The sequence below is a fragment of the Epinephelus fuscoguttatus genome, linkage group LG12, assembly GCF_011397635.1.
Source record: "Epinephelus fuscoguttatus linkage group LG12, E.fuscoguttatus.final_Chr_v1".
NCBI lineage: Eukaryota > Metazoa > Chordata > Actinopteri > Perciformes > Serranidae > Epinephelus > Epinephelus fuscoguttatus.
This window is the reverse complement of record NC_064763.1, coordinates 25,594,346-25,608,358: the sequence shown is the minus strand read 5'-3', so window position 1 is coordinate 25,608,358 and position 14,013 is coordinate 25,594,346. Positions and strand designations below refer to the sequence as shown.

The following is a 14,013-nucleotide window of genomic DNA, read 5'->3' as shown; positions in this document are numbered from 1 at the left end:
ACTGATCCAGGCATTCATTTCAAGAGCTTGTTTTTACATTACATTGTGTCTTATCCTGGACAAAAATGATCAGGATTGCAACTTTTACAAACAAACGTCATTTTAATGTCATTAACAAATCTCTGCGCCAACAAGTAAATCCTTCCAACACTGTCTTTTGGCAAAGTCAAACCTCCCCAAGCAGTTGGATTTACAAACTGTCCATTACAAAGCCAGTGAATATGTGGGTGGGTGTCAGGGTGTGAAGGAGATAAGGTTCAGCGGAGACACCCTCCTGACGGGAGTGTTGTTGTTTGAGAGCGGAGCGAACAGATCTGCTGATGGCGTCTCGATCTGATCTCTGACTTGTGAAATTTGCCTCAGCAGAGCCTTTCCCTCTTCGCGAGCCTACGAGCAGAGTGACCACCGACACCAGTTAGTGCGTTACTAATACTTCCTCTCCACTGCAGTGACTAGAACACAGTGCTCACATCATGCAGGCACACTTACGTCATTGTAGTCACAACAGCGTTGGGCACAGAGGGATGCCTCATCGTAGAGCTTGTTCTTGAAATAGTACTGACCCAGGTACCGCAGGGCTGTGCTCACCTCCGCGTGCTCCAGCTGCTCCTGTGATGACAAGATTTTAGCTTACGTGGATTTCTTCCAAACGAATGCAATAAAGGGCAAAAAACATTAAATCTTTTTTGACTGTTGAACATCTCATTTAAAAACCACAGGCATTAATATGCTGCTCTAACAGCCTCCAGTCTTTTCAGTTCATCCCAAAGGTCTCAGATGGGGTTGAGGTCAGAGCTCTTAGCCAATGAACTTTTTCCATGCCAAACAAAACCATTGCTTTGTGCACACGTGAATAATCATGTAGAAACAGTAGCGAGCCAAACACAAACTCCTGCCACAAAGTATAACTATTTGCTGTTGCATTAACATTTCCCTTAAGTGTAACTGAGGAGCCTGGCCAAAACCATGGCTACAGCCCAGATCAAAACCACACACAAGTCTGTTGGCAAGAGTGTCAAAAAGTAGCATATGTATTTGGATCCTTTATAATGCTTACCCCACAAGAGAAAATGTCTTTGATGTAAAGCATGTAACACTGGGCAGCATCATCAGACTCATTCAGCTGTTCATGGAGCCTGCCAAAAGAATAAGAAAGAATTCACATTGGCTCCTATTTCTGGGTGATACAATTTACATGTTGACATAATGACAACAGAAGACAGCAAGCTGCAGACTGGATCTTCATTTTGTGCTTAAATTTTAAATAAAATGTGACGTGAGCGACGTTTTTTTGAGACCACATGTTTGATTTTCTTCAATCACATTTCCTCAGGATACAGCAGACACTTACTTTGCCAACTTGAGAAGAGCCATTTTCTCGACATCTCCGACAGAGTACGCCCTCCAGTAACACTAGACAAAAATAGAATGTGTCAAAAACCAGCCAGAAAGCTTTGTGAATTTACACACCAGGAGTCGCTGGCAGTTGTAATGTACGTACCTTTTTGGCTTCCACTTGCTGTGACAGCTTTTCATAGCTTTCCCCCAGTGCGACCAACATGCGTGAGTCATTAGGCCTATGGAAATACATCACTGTATGTCAAAATAAATGATGAGATTCATATATCTTTCTACATAACTTTGATTCTTAGTAACACCTGCAGTTTGTCAACATCCATACCTGAGCTGGTGAGCTTTTCGATAATAGTACAAACAGTAAAAGGGCATCTTGAGGATCTCATATGTCTGACCCAGGCCATACCAGGCACGGTAGTCTCGCTTGTTCACTTCAATGGCATGCCTGATAGGAAACAGTATAAACAAGGAAACAATACAGCTGGTATGAGTCAGCCACACTGCTGTGAAAGATGTGGCAACAAGTAACTAGATACTGTCTTGAGATGCCATTTGCAATACAATGATCGGCGACTTAAAATGAATGTGGGCCAGGGATGTTAAGTGGTGGGACCATTGACCCTTTCCCCACTAGAGCCAGGTGTGGGGCTGTGTGCCTTCTCTCGCTGGATTTCTGACCACTACTATAATCTATTCCTGACCATTCCCACAGGGTGTGTGTCAGCTGCTGCCTGCCCACACAAACACTGACCACACACCCATGCAATAATTGATTATCAATAGATTGAGTCTTCTCCTGTCTCACAAGGAAAATACATAATTTTACTGTGGTATTAAGGAAGCAATGCATATCTGTTGGTAATAAGTAGCAACATTAGTCTTAGTGCATAATTACAGTAATTCTGGTGTCTTTGAGATTTGCTGTATTATTATTATAATCTGTAATATTCCTGACAAATTCCCCCAAATGTCTGATTTATATTACTTTTCTTTTCATTGTTATGCCCTGCTGTTATCTTCTTTTCCACTAAACTTGTTGATGTCTCCATCCTTCATGTTAATTAATCTCCAGGACCCACATGTTAATTGTTTTAACCACCTGCTCTCACCCTCAATAAAGATAAAACTGCCTGCTCCTGCATGATTTGTGTTGAGCCCAATCCCAATGGAGTCCTCTATTTCCTACCCCCCCTGTTTCTGGCTCCCTTGCTTGGACTACAGCCATCTTGAACTCAGCCTTCATTTTGACCTCAACTACACACCTGTGACGACATCACGTTGACAGAATCTGTCCACAGATACACATATAAACACCTGGCAAAATACTCAAAATGGCTTCTCTTAGTGCTGCTAGAGTAGCTGCAACTAAGACCATGTTTCGCCATGATGACAAACACACATACACACACACACACACACAAAGCTGTCACAGCTGGTAAAAACGTCATCATTTACCCACTACATAAGACACTGATATAGCCACCAAATTAAGGGCAGTCTATGCTCTACATCATCTTCAGTCTGACCTGTAGGCCTGGATGGCAGCTGAGGTGTTCTTCATTTCCATGTATTCGTGGCCCATGAGAGTCCAGGCACCGAGGCATCGAGGGTTCAGTTTGAGGGCCCGTTGGAAGTACAGAGCTGCCTTCTCATGCTGAGATCGTAAGCTATAATAGTTACCTGTGGATGAGAGACAACTTATTACACACATAACCCTTTTACAAAATACGCAATACAAATTAACTGACCGGCTGATAAATTTGTATGGGACATAAATTAGAAAAGAGCGAGCAAATACACCTGTGAAGCTGTAACCAGTTAATACGTTTGTGCTGTTACAACACACTTTTATGAACTCATCAATTAATCGTTTCATTGTTGAAAACGTATGCTGCAGAATCAAACACTGGCATTAGTGTTGTTCAGATTATCTTACCGATAACACAGCACGTCTCCACTCTGTACTTGTCGATCTCCACCAGGTTGTGGGCCAAGTAGCTCAACTCTGGCTTCATGCTCTGTGGAAAGATTCATTACCATCAGCAACAGGAAACAAACAAAATAAAAAATCTATATTTTATATTTATTAATGTGTCTTCACAAGAACATCAATCTGTTCAAGACCAGCTATTTTTATTTCACTTAGATCCTAGTCTGAAAGCGTGACTCACAGAGGCCATATAAAAACATCAAGATACCCCCTCTGCCACTAAGCACCTGTCCCACTTAAATGTTTATCCCTACTGGCTGATACTTTTGAGACGTCTAACCTCCCGGTGAGAACATACTCCTTCAATTCATCACAAGTGGTGAACTCACTTTGACATAGAGCAGGTTGGAGAATGTGTCCATGTTGTCGATGCGATACGGATCCTGCTCCCTCAACTCATTGAAGAGAGCCAAAGCTTGGTCAATATCTGAAATGAACAGAAACAGAGTGCTGCAAAACTTCACCTGTTCCCTTGACGTTATTTCTGACAGGCAAAATCTCAAAATGAAAAGTAGAAAATGAACCTCTGATGTTGTGGTAGGCCACGGCAATCTGTGAGATGATGTAGGTGCTCTTCGAAAAGCCGGCCTCCATGAGGTTCTGGTATTTCTGCAGCGCTTCTTTGATCATCTGCAGCTCTGTGTACATGTGGGCCATGAAGAAGTCTTTAATCCAGCAGTCTGGCAGGGACAGTGACTTCAGCTGGGGACAAAGACCAAGAGACCAGGGTAGATGGAATCATTTCAGCCCATATAATTACCTGAGATGGAACTTCTTTTGGGTTTCTTTGAATTAATTGAATATGATAAAGTTTTGTTTTATGGGAATATAAAGTTAATGATACAATGCTATCTAATGTACATGAATAGACAAAGGTAGTTACCATTTCAATGTTGGTGACAAGGTTACTAAGCTCCAGCCAGGCTCCCCAGTGAAGAGGAAGTGCATGAATTGCCTCAACAAACACCTCCACTGCCTCCTTCAGCAGATCCAGCTTTCGCAGCACCACCCCATACCTGTGTTACCACATTCACAAATACATGTACAGTTTATGAGCATTCCACTGTATTCCTCTGTTTACTCTGAGTAAAGTATGTACACATTGGAGGAAACATTCTTACAGGTACAGGGTGAACCCGTCCAACTCTCCTGCTGTGTGTTTCTTACTGAGCTCAACCCTCAGTTCTCGCAAGGCTTCATTGCGCACCTGACCCTTCTCCAGAGGACCTGGTACCACACACAAAAAAATAAGTTTTAAAAGGGGAAAAAAGTACTTTCAGTTCTCTTTAAAAATGTCAAACAGACAAGTCCTCACCCAGGCTGTCCACAGTCTCATCATCCTTTTTCTTCTCACCTGACTGAAGACAAAGACAGAAAGTTTCAAAATGGTTCACAAGCATTGTAATCAAAATAAAATCAAAGCTCAAAGGATGTGGACACGAAAGATATCTACAGAACCTTACCAGGTAGCGAGAATACATATAGAGGAAATAAGCCTTCTGACTGCAGCAGCCTTTCAGAAAGTAAGCGGCACGGTCATACTCTTTCAGGTCAAAGTAGGATTTGGCGAGTGTAAGTGCATCCAGGTCTTGTGCATCTTCCTGTATTTGAGAAAGACAAAGTAAAAGAAAAGTTACCATAATCACATGTATCAAGTCAATTTTATTAATAAAAAAAAGAAGATTAATCTCACTAAAAAACAAAAAGGGCTTTCATAAAGTTGTAACTGTAGGTCACTTCTGAACACATGATCAAAAGGCAATCTTGTGTTCTACATAATAAAAACTGTCACCAGGGGGCAGTATAACTTTTCCCTCCTGGAGAAAGACACTATACCAATAAATATTAAATGGCAAACCAAACTACAGAATGAAGTTCCACAGCTCTGTTTATCCTTTCCTTGTGTAAGACAGCTGACTGAGTTTTTAATGCTCTAAAGTATGTTTTTGCTTCTTTATTTTTCTTGATCTGTGTCACAGATCACCACTGTTGTCTAAAAACTACTAAAAAAAACCATCAATGTTCACCATTCCACTGGGTGATATGTTCCGTTATCAAAATGAACATGGGCACTGTAGTTTATTTAAAGTAGATCCCACATACACAAAATAATTTTGGGAAACAAATTAGCCTTTTGAGGACTTAAAGTATATATTTGTTATCTATTTTGAAAGACTTAAAACTGTAGGGACTAATGTGGTTGGGGGCCACTGGTGGAGGTTAGGCTGCATTTTGAGGAAATTTGTATAATATGATAGAGAAAACATCTACATTTCTATTTGATGGAATGATAATGCAGCAATAAATCAGGACACTGATACTGAACTAGGACAAATCATGTCCTGCCAAAAAAAGCAAAAACTACTGTGACTTATCAACACTCTAATTCTGTTTCTGGGGTGAAACATTATTTTTAAAGGATTTATTTTATACGAAATAAATATGATTTACAAAATATTTTGATCTGCCTTCATTTTTTAACTTGTAAACACCCTGTCCCAAACAAGAATTCACAACTTCAAACAACTAAAAAATGTGTTGAAGCCTTTAACATGTAAAACTAACAGTATGTGCTGATTAAGTCGGTGTCAAAATGTACTGTTACATTCAACTTTGTCTTCTTTCTTTTTCCCTTTAAAGCTGTGTCAAAGATTTTTTGTCATTTCCGTCAGATTTCAACAAAAACATAATTTAATCGTGCATAAAAGGGGTCAGCTATATGCTAAAGATTACAGTCTCACCTCCAGGTTTCCAATCGGGTGGAAATGCTGTTCAAGCACCGGTAAGCTTTCTATTTATCTGGTGAGTCTCAACCATGACATTTCAACTCCCTAGCCCTTCTAAATCAAAACTAAATAAGTACTATAGTTTGAAAAGGAGTATTCTGATAAGCACCAAGAGAACTTTTAGCACCACTGAAAAGTAAAATGTCTTCTCACTACAACTGCTGTAAAATTAAAAAATATATAACTTTTTGTCAACTCTGTAAGACATCATCTCCGTCAGACTTCACCTCTAGTATCCATTATGTATGCTATTTAAGAAAAAAAAAATCACCGGGAGGTTAGCTCATTACAGGGTTTAATAGTCAAGACTTTGATCTTTTAAAATATATTTTCCCAGCTTAATTGAAGAGGGAAAAAAAGGTTTTGTCCCAATGCTCAAGAATGAGTGAAATTCATTATTGGGTTTGAAAATCTCCTCAGGTGTCAACATTACACAGCTCCAATGAAAAGCTGAAACATCCTGATAAAGAATATAATGTATGTATGTGCCCCTATTAGAAAGCATGGGATACAGTGATTAATTTAAACCTTCAAGCTACGTGAAAGGGAACCTGAGGGAAACTGGATGGTAGAAATTTTAAAATGACATGGAAACTGAGTCGATGCTGGCAGTGCACAGTACAAACCTCAGTAAAAGGAGGCGATGGGGGTAATTCATCTTTGGGAAGAGGCTCCAAAGCAAATGCCAACTCAGAAGCCCTAAAATGTAAACACAGCAAGCATGTGACAACTGTGTCATTGATTACAGTCATTTAATCACACCAGATTTCTCCTTGCAGCAAGCACATAGTAATTTTGTCCAGTAACTTTAGTTACATTTACTAATCGACAACAATTAACAACAATTAGCTTAACGACGTAAATGGTAAAGGAAAAACATTGTTGCACATCGTGTAGCGTTTATACACTTCATTACAGCCGTATTTAATTTTCAACGTAAGTAATCAACAACGCTCTTAACTGAAATGTATCATTAGTAGTAACGTTAGTGTTAATAGGTTTAATCCATTTTAGCTTAATTGTTGCAACCTAACGCAAATGAGACTTATCAAAAGCCCTGCTAACGTAACGTTAGCTAACTGATAACTGGCGGTAACGCTTAATCTGTAAGGTAACACAGCAGAAAGACAGACAGGTAACGGCACATTAGTCACAGTCAGTCTCACCATTTCGCGCTGTGTAAAAGTCCTCTTTCTTTACAAAGCGATATCACCGATATTAGCTGTTTCTTGATTAGCACCAGGTCTCCAAACTCACTACAGAGAGCCGCCATTTTCATATTTTACCAAGCTTGTATGCGATTGGTGGAAGTTACAAAGAGGTAGTCCCGCCCACCAAGAATTATGTCACTTCCGCTTTGCCCTTGCTTCCACAATAAAAGCATTGTTGTTATTTTGTCGTGAGAAAAACAGCATTTGCAATTAAAACCCTGTAACTTATCTTTAAAAAATCACAGGTATTAGTGTGCTCGCCTGCACATATTACATTTTAACACACCCACATATACCCAGCCAAATAACAGCATAGTCAATGCAAGTTGTATTTTTCACAATATTTCGTATAGACCTAGTCAGTAAACTACATTATTAAGTAAAGGCAGAAGTTCAAGCACACAATAGAGATTTTTCAGTAAACAATGACACCTAAAAACTTAACTTACTAAATTTATTGACTGAAAATATGCATTAGCCTATGTTATGTAAAATATCAGTTTTAATTTTCAAGGTCATGCACCAGAACATTTCTCTTCAGCCACCTCAACACTAAAGTTAATGTCAAGGTTATTTAATGTCAGACTGCAACATGTGGATTAGAATTCTAATGATTTCTCCATAAAATGTATGAGGTTTCACTATATATGTGGAGGCAGGCTATGAGTGTACAAGTAGCCTAAATGTAAAGCAATTGAGTTTTTCTAGGAGTAGAAACTTATTTCAGCTCCGTCAGTAGCCTCCAATAGCCTCTCTACCTCATCTTATTCAAAGCTTTGTAGCTCTGATGCATACACTTAAATGCTTCACTCCAGCCTGCACAGCTTCAATCTTTTTTATTTGTTTGCCTGAATTGTGACTCTTAAATGGTAATGTCTCCTATGTAAATTCTGTCTCTGACAGTCTTGTGTCCGTGGAACAAATGTTGCAATTTCAGAAGTAAAAAGAGGCAATGCACTTAAAGTAAAATGGTGTCTAATAACAAATGTGTTTTGTAACATTTATGCAGTAACTTAGTATGCACAGTGGTGTTTCAGTCCAGTACCACCTGAGGTTTCCATTCATAGTAAGAGCAGAACTGTTTTGTTTTCTCCACCTGCAATCATATAGCCTATGGATAAAGACACCACAACACCATAAGGACTTTTCACTCTATATTTAACCTTTGGCTGAGACCTCCGTTAGCCCAGGGCTTACAGCTCTGTTAGCCCTGAGCTTACAGTCATTTCACACTCAAAACCTTCAATTGCAGGATATCCTCACTGTTAGCCCAGGGCTTTACCCTGCTTCAGAGCAGGGTTATCCCTGACTTTCCGAGGTTAAAAAGATCAAGGTTAAAAATAACTGCTGTGAAATGAAGTTAGAACAGACTAATATGTTCATTACCCATCAAATGATTGTGATGTGGCTACAGTGTGACCAAGTCAAGAGCGTAAAATATTCTGAAGACGTCTGATATCCAGCTGTGAATACATAACCTGGGGCTTACTTAGCTCGAGGCTGTCTATACACAAGAGTCCAGGTTAGCGTGAAAAGTCTTTGTTTGGATTGGTTTTTGGAGCTGGTACTACAAACATACCCACAGTTAATTCCAGTATTCATCATGTCACCATGCAGTTAGCTACTGCATACCCCACTTGTACAGCCATAGCATGACTTCCAGTTTTCAGATGCTTGCTGATGACTGCTGTAATGTCCCTGTTACTATTTAGAGCGACAAAAATCCTAACCTGCAGTTTATTTTCAGACCTCTCCCTGTCTGGCACAAAGCTGCCTGCATGGCTCTTAAAAGGATAGGATGGGGCTGATCTTCCTTTGGTCTAAAAACCTTTCAGATAATCATATTTGAAGTGTAAAATGTGAAATTAAGCATATATTTCAAATAGATTTCTATTTAAATTCAAAAGAATTGCCATAACATCCCTACAGTTCCTGCAAAAACACTACATTTCTTAGGTACTACATCAGAATACACCTTGCTGGTTCAAATAATCTGTAACTATCCAACCCTCTGATTGTCCACGGCGACTAAAGCTTTGCTGATTACGTGAGTCTGTAATGCACTATACATTAACTGCCGTCATAGGGTTCAATCTTTATGTTTGTCTTTAGAGAGACTCTTTAATGCTCCACTAAACCCTATTTCTGTGCTGTCAGAATTATCTGCATTCGCTTTCATGGAAACAACAGTTACTTATTTAATCAATATCTAATTCAGGAGTGAGTTTTGAAACAGCAGCAATATTATAACTCTTTCTTTTGCTAATACTGTGTCTTATTTGATTGCCTGCCCGGCCCCTGTCGCTGGCCTCTATGCTCGGCCATGCTTCACTGGTGCAGAGCTGACACGGCTCATCATGTTCTTGTCCGTCAAAAACAGCTGCATCACTGGCTTGGGGTTTTCCACCACACTGCACAGAAGTACAAGACTAGATTCTTTATGTATGCTATTCAAATTCTCTCTTTCTACTTGGAGTTTTCAGCCACTAACGCAGATCTGACCAGCCTTGGACAGACAACCAACATCTTCAGCTGATGCAAAAGTTCAAAAGTTGTAAGTAGGAGAAATTCTAAATCCACCACCAAAGTCTTAAAGGACCAGCATGCACCCTTGAAGCAGTAGACCAACAGGTGTTCACACACTGAGAGCTGCCACTAAAACCCACATGACAACTGCCAACAGCACTTTGATCATGGAGAGGGCTTGTTCTTCAAGTATTGTTTGGCCAAGATGTCTGGATAGCAAACGTGTCATCTCTTTCATGCACACAGCAACCACAGACAACACAAAGCGCTGTCTGATCTGCCCTCACAAATGTCCACAGTCGCCTTATCCATCAATATCAAATAGCAAAAGGAATTTAAGTGGGCTATGCAGCGAGATCAATACACTCGCATGCTCTCCTCTTCAACTTCTATTCAGTCTGGATAGACAAATTATTTGGGTTTGGTATTTGCAGTTATGAATGGCTATTCAGTGAATCTAATGTACAGCATAAAACCTTGAAACATTAGCTTGCCATCTGAAAAGAAAAAGCATGCAATGCACTTGAGAGGAAACTGTGCCTGAATACATATTATGAATTTTAAAACTGCAGTCATCTTTTGGTTGAGAATGATGTACAATCTGTTCCTGAAGCAAACAGACAAAACAAGTCCTCGAGTGCAAAAGAAAAGATTTGAAGAGGATTAAATCAGCAGTTCTTAACCTTTTTCATGTCAAGGACCCCTAGATTGATAGACATTAGGTCATGGACCCCCATTTGGAACCCCCAGAAAAGTCACTCTTATGTCTCTTATTCACATTAGCCTCACGTCTGTGGTGAATTTAATGGTGAAAATTAACTATTCCCCATTTTTCTATTCCCCATTTTTCTGGTTACCGCCTGACACCCTCTAGGACCCCTGAGGGTATAGCAACTACCCCATTCATTATAATAATTAACATTGACTCTCTCAGTGAATTTAGAGCTTAACCTTTTTTATCCTTGTTATCAAGTGAATCCTCCCATCACATTTGTATTAGTGGTGCAGCATCTTAATCGAAGGCCATTGCTTGTTTTTCACAACTGTCAGTAGTTTTTATTTTTCCACAGCAGGCCCTGAAGATATTTATGCTGCATGTATTTTGTTGTGCCAATAGGCATTCATTATAAACTTTAGCATTTTGGTGAGCAGAAGGCACAAGCAGTGAGCAGACGTTTGGCAGATGGGGATGGATTGTACAAATACATAAGTACCTAATGTTGCCAAGGGATGGCGCTGTCTAACTGGATTCACCTTCAGTGTTGGAGGAACATGACACCAGACAAAAACTTTGAAACGTGTAGATCAAATCATCCATGCAAAATATGTTCCATTTTCATTTTATGTTTGCCTTGAAAGTGCTGGGATAAAATGATGTATCATCACCATTTTTCATGAAGTTGACCATCCATATCCTTCCCCTCTCCTTGAAAGGTACCTCAGGAGTAGTGTGTTTGAAATGTCTTTCATAATTACTTGAATTGTATCCAAAGAACTGGACTGGGAATTTGAAATGAGGAATTAATTGTGTCCAGTCCCACAGGTCTCCTTAAAGAGATGTGAGGATGACCAGAATAGTTTTTAACTACGTACACAGCAGAGGGAGGATGGGCCCCCTCACAGAAGTGCTGCATGATGATACTGAGGTTCTGGTTGTTTGGTTTGAAAAACTTGACGCGGATGATGATACGCTATTATTCACTCACAAGACAGCAGAATATAATTTTCCCTTCATTTGGATGCAGTGTCTCCTCTCACCTCCTCCCTGCACTTCTGGCTTCTCTCTGTTGGACATCCTCTGTCGGACGTGTCTCCTCTACTTTCTCAACAGAGCAAAAGCCACTTTAGGAGACTGACAAAGTAATCAAGTAGCACTGCAGTTTACAAGGCCGAGCACATGGCTCACTGAGCAGGTTGAAAGAGGTGCAGAGACGGGCCATATATAGTCCATCCCTTTCACTCAGCCCTTCCTCGCTTCCTCGTTTTCATCTCTCCCTCTCTCATTCTCTTACAGTCATGCACACACACATCTCTTTTCTCTCCTTGCCTCTATAGCACTTCACTTAAACATCCCCTCCGCACACACACATATCCTGCAGGTATGGGGCAGTGGAGTGCATGATGGAGCTGCTGAGACAGAATTTTGAGACAGCTGTGTAATTGAAAAGGAAAATATGCCAACAATGCTTGATTGTTTTCAGTGGATGTGTGTTTGTAAGTGTGTGTATACGCGTTCACCTTGGGACTCAAAGCTGTTTGTAAAAATCCATACCATGCATAATTATTGTATGTTTTGATTTGCTGTATTTTTTTCTTTTTTAAATTACAAAAGTCACTCAGCCCCAAAATAACCCAATAATATGAGATGCTCTATGTGGGTGAATAATAAAGCAAATACTCCTCAATTTATCTTCTCAAAGAGAGATCTAAGGTTCAAATGAGTTCAAATGGATGAGTTTTTATCTGTTCCACACCAGAAAATACATACTCATGCTTAGAAAAAAAGCCTGGATACTGTTACTTTCAGCTCTTATTTCTTCTCTTATTTCTTTTTCGCAGCTGTATGCCAAAGCAGCATAAGATTGTGAAGTAGATTTGCCTCCACTGCTAAGGCTGGGTGAGATAGTAACAAAATACTTGAAAAATAATATCAGCTGAAACATCTGAGGCAATTGAAAAACATATTTCCCGAGCAAAAATCCCCGGCAATAATTTCCCCTTAAAGCAAAAACATTTCTGTACATCTGTTACATTTGTGTAAATAGGCGTGAAAATGCAGCTTTACAGGCGTGCCCAGTCCCTGCGGTTCTGATCTTCAGGGCCCAGCGCAGGACCCTGTGATTGGCTGTTGATGATGTTGTTTAGTTGGACTGAGAACAGCCAACAGCCATGTCTCATCAGGGCAGCCACCACCTGAGCACTGGGCACTGCACCACACTGCCTTCACAGGGACACAGTCACCCGATTGTATTTATGGCCTTAATGGGATTTTTTGTACCATAATGAGACAGTAAAAATACCAGTGGTGGAGGAAGTATTCAGATCCTTTACATTAGAGAAAGAACCAGTGCAACAATCTAAAAACACCCAAGGCAGTCTTTGATTCAAAATCTACTTAAAGAGACAGTTGACCCCAAAATCAAAAATATACATTTTCCCTCTTACCTGTAGGGCTATACATCAATCCATATTGTTGTGAGTGACTGAATGTTGGCGATATCAGCTGTAGAGATGTCTGCCTTCCTTTGAATATACTGGAGCTAGACTGCATTGGGCTTGTGGAGCTAGAAGGGCCAGAAAATATATTTGAAAAACTCAGGAGCAATGTCTCTTTCCAGAAATCATGACCTGGTGACTTAAGATAATCCACAAACCTTGTTGTGGACAGTTTCATGTAGGAACTATTTTCTTTCCACTGATCTACACCAGTCAACTGAATCATCACGCAGAAGAAAGTGCACATCTACTTATGGACGAGAGGCTCATGACAGCGTGAGATGTAGACATTAATGGCATCTCCTCGGCTGAGCTGTAAAATTAGCTAGCCCAGTGGTGTTAGATGAGCTAGCAGATGCATGCTTCCCTCTTCGTTATCTTGAGTAACCGTGTCATGATTTCCGTAAAGAGAAATTGCTGTTGAGTTTTTAAAATGTATTTTTTTGGCACTTTGAGTACCACAAGCCGAGTATTATCTAGCTCTATTATATTATAGACAAGGCAGACATCTCCATGGCCGGTATCTCTAACACTCTGCAACTCACACCAAAACAATCTAGACCAGGGGTGTCAAACATAGGGCCCAGGGGCCAGAATTGGCCCACCAAAGGGTCCAATCTGGCCCACTAGATGACTTTGCACAGCTAATGTTGATGCGCATGTGAAGGCTGAGAGGTTTCAGGGGCAATTTAAATAACAATGGATACTTTCTGATATGATAATGATATTGATCATTGTGCAGAATATTGTCAATCAGCAGCTTCAGTACAAAATAATCTGTATCAGACATCTATCCTAAAAAGTATTAGTGGAACCCTGCCGCTGAGGCACTGACAAAACTTCAGATTGTAAATGGTTTGTAAAGCAGGGGATGACTTCAGCTGCTTCTCCAATAGCAGAAAATTATGAAAAAAAGCACATGTTGTGA

General features: G+C 40.1%; 1 protein-coding gene across 1 annotated transcript; it reads right to left on the bottom strand.

Annotated features, from left to right (window-relative positions):
• Nucleotides 1-227: 227 nt before the first annotated feature.
• cdc23 (CDC23 (cell division cycle 23, yeast, homolog)) lies at nt 228-7,434 on the bottom strand. The gene is made up of 16 exons (XM_049592424.1): nt 7,299-7,434; nt 6,759-6,831; nt 4,810-4,947; nt 4,662-4,704; nt 4,468-4,573; nt 4,230-4,362; nt 3,871-4,048; nt 3,676-3,773; nt 3,293-3,374; nt 2,883-3,036; nt 1,682-1,801; nt 1,502-1,577; nt 1,352-1,413; nt 1,058-1,136; nt 490-609; nt 228-387 (listed from the first exon to the last, which is right to left on the bottom strand). The coding sequence occupies exons 1-16, from the start codon at nt 7,409-7,411 to the stop codon at nt 235-237; spliced, it is 1,728 nt and encodes a 575-aa protein (XP_049448381.1). The 5' UTR covers nt 7,412-7,434; the 3' UTR covers nt 228-234.
• Nucleotides 7,435-14,013: the final 6,579 nt, after the last annotated feature.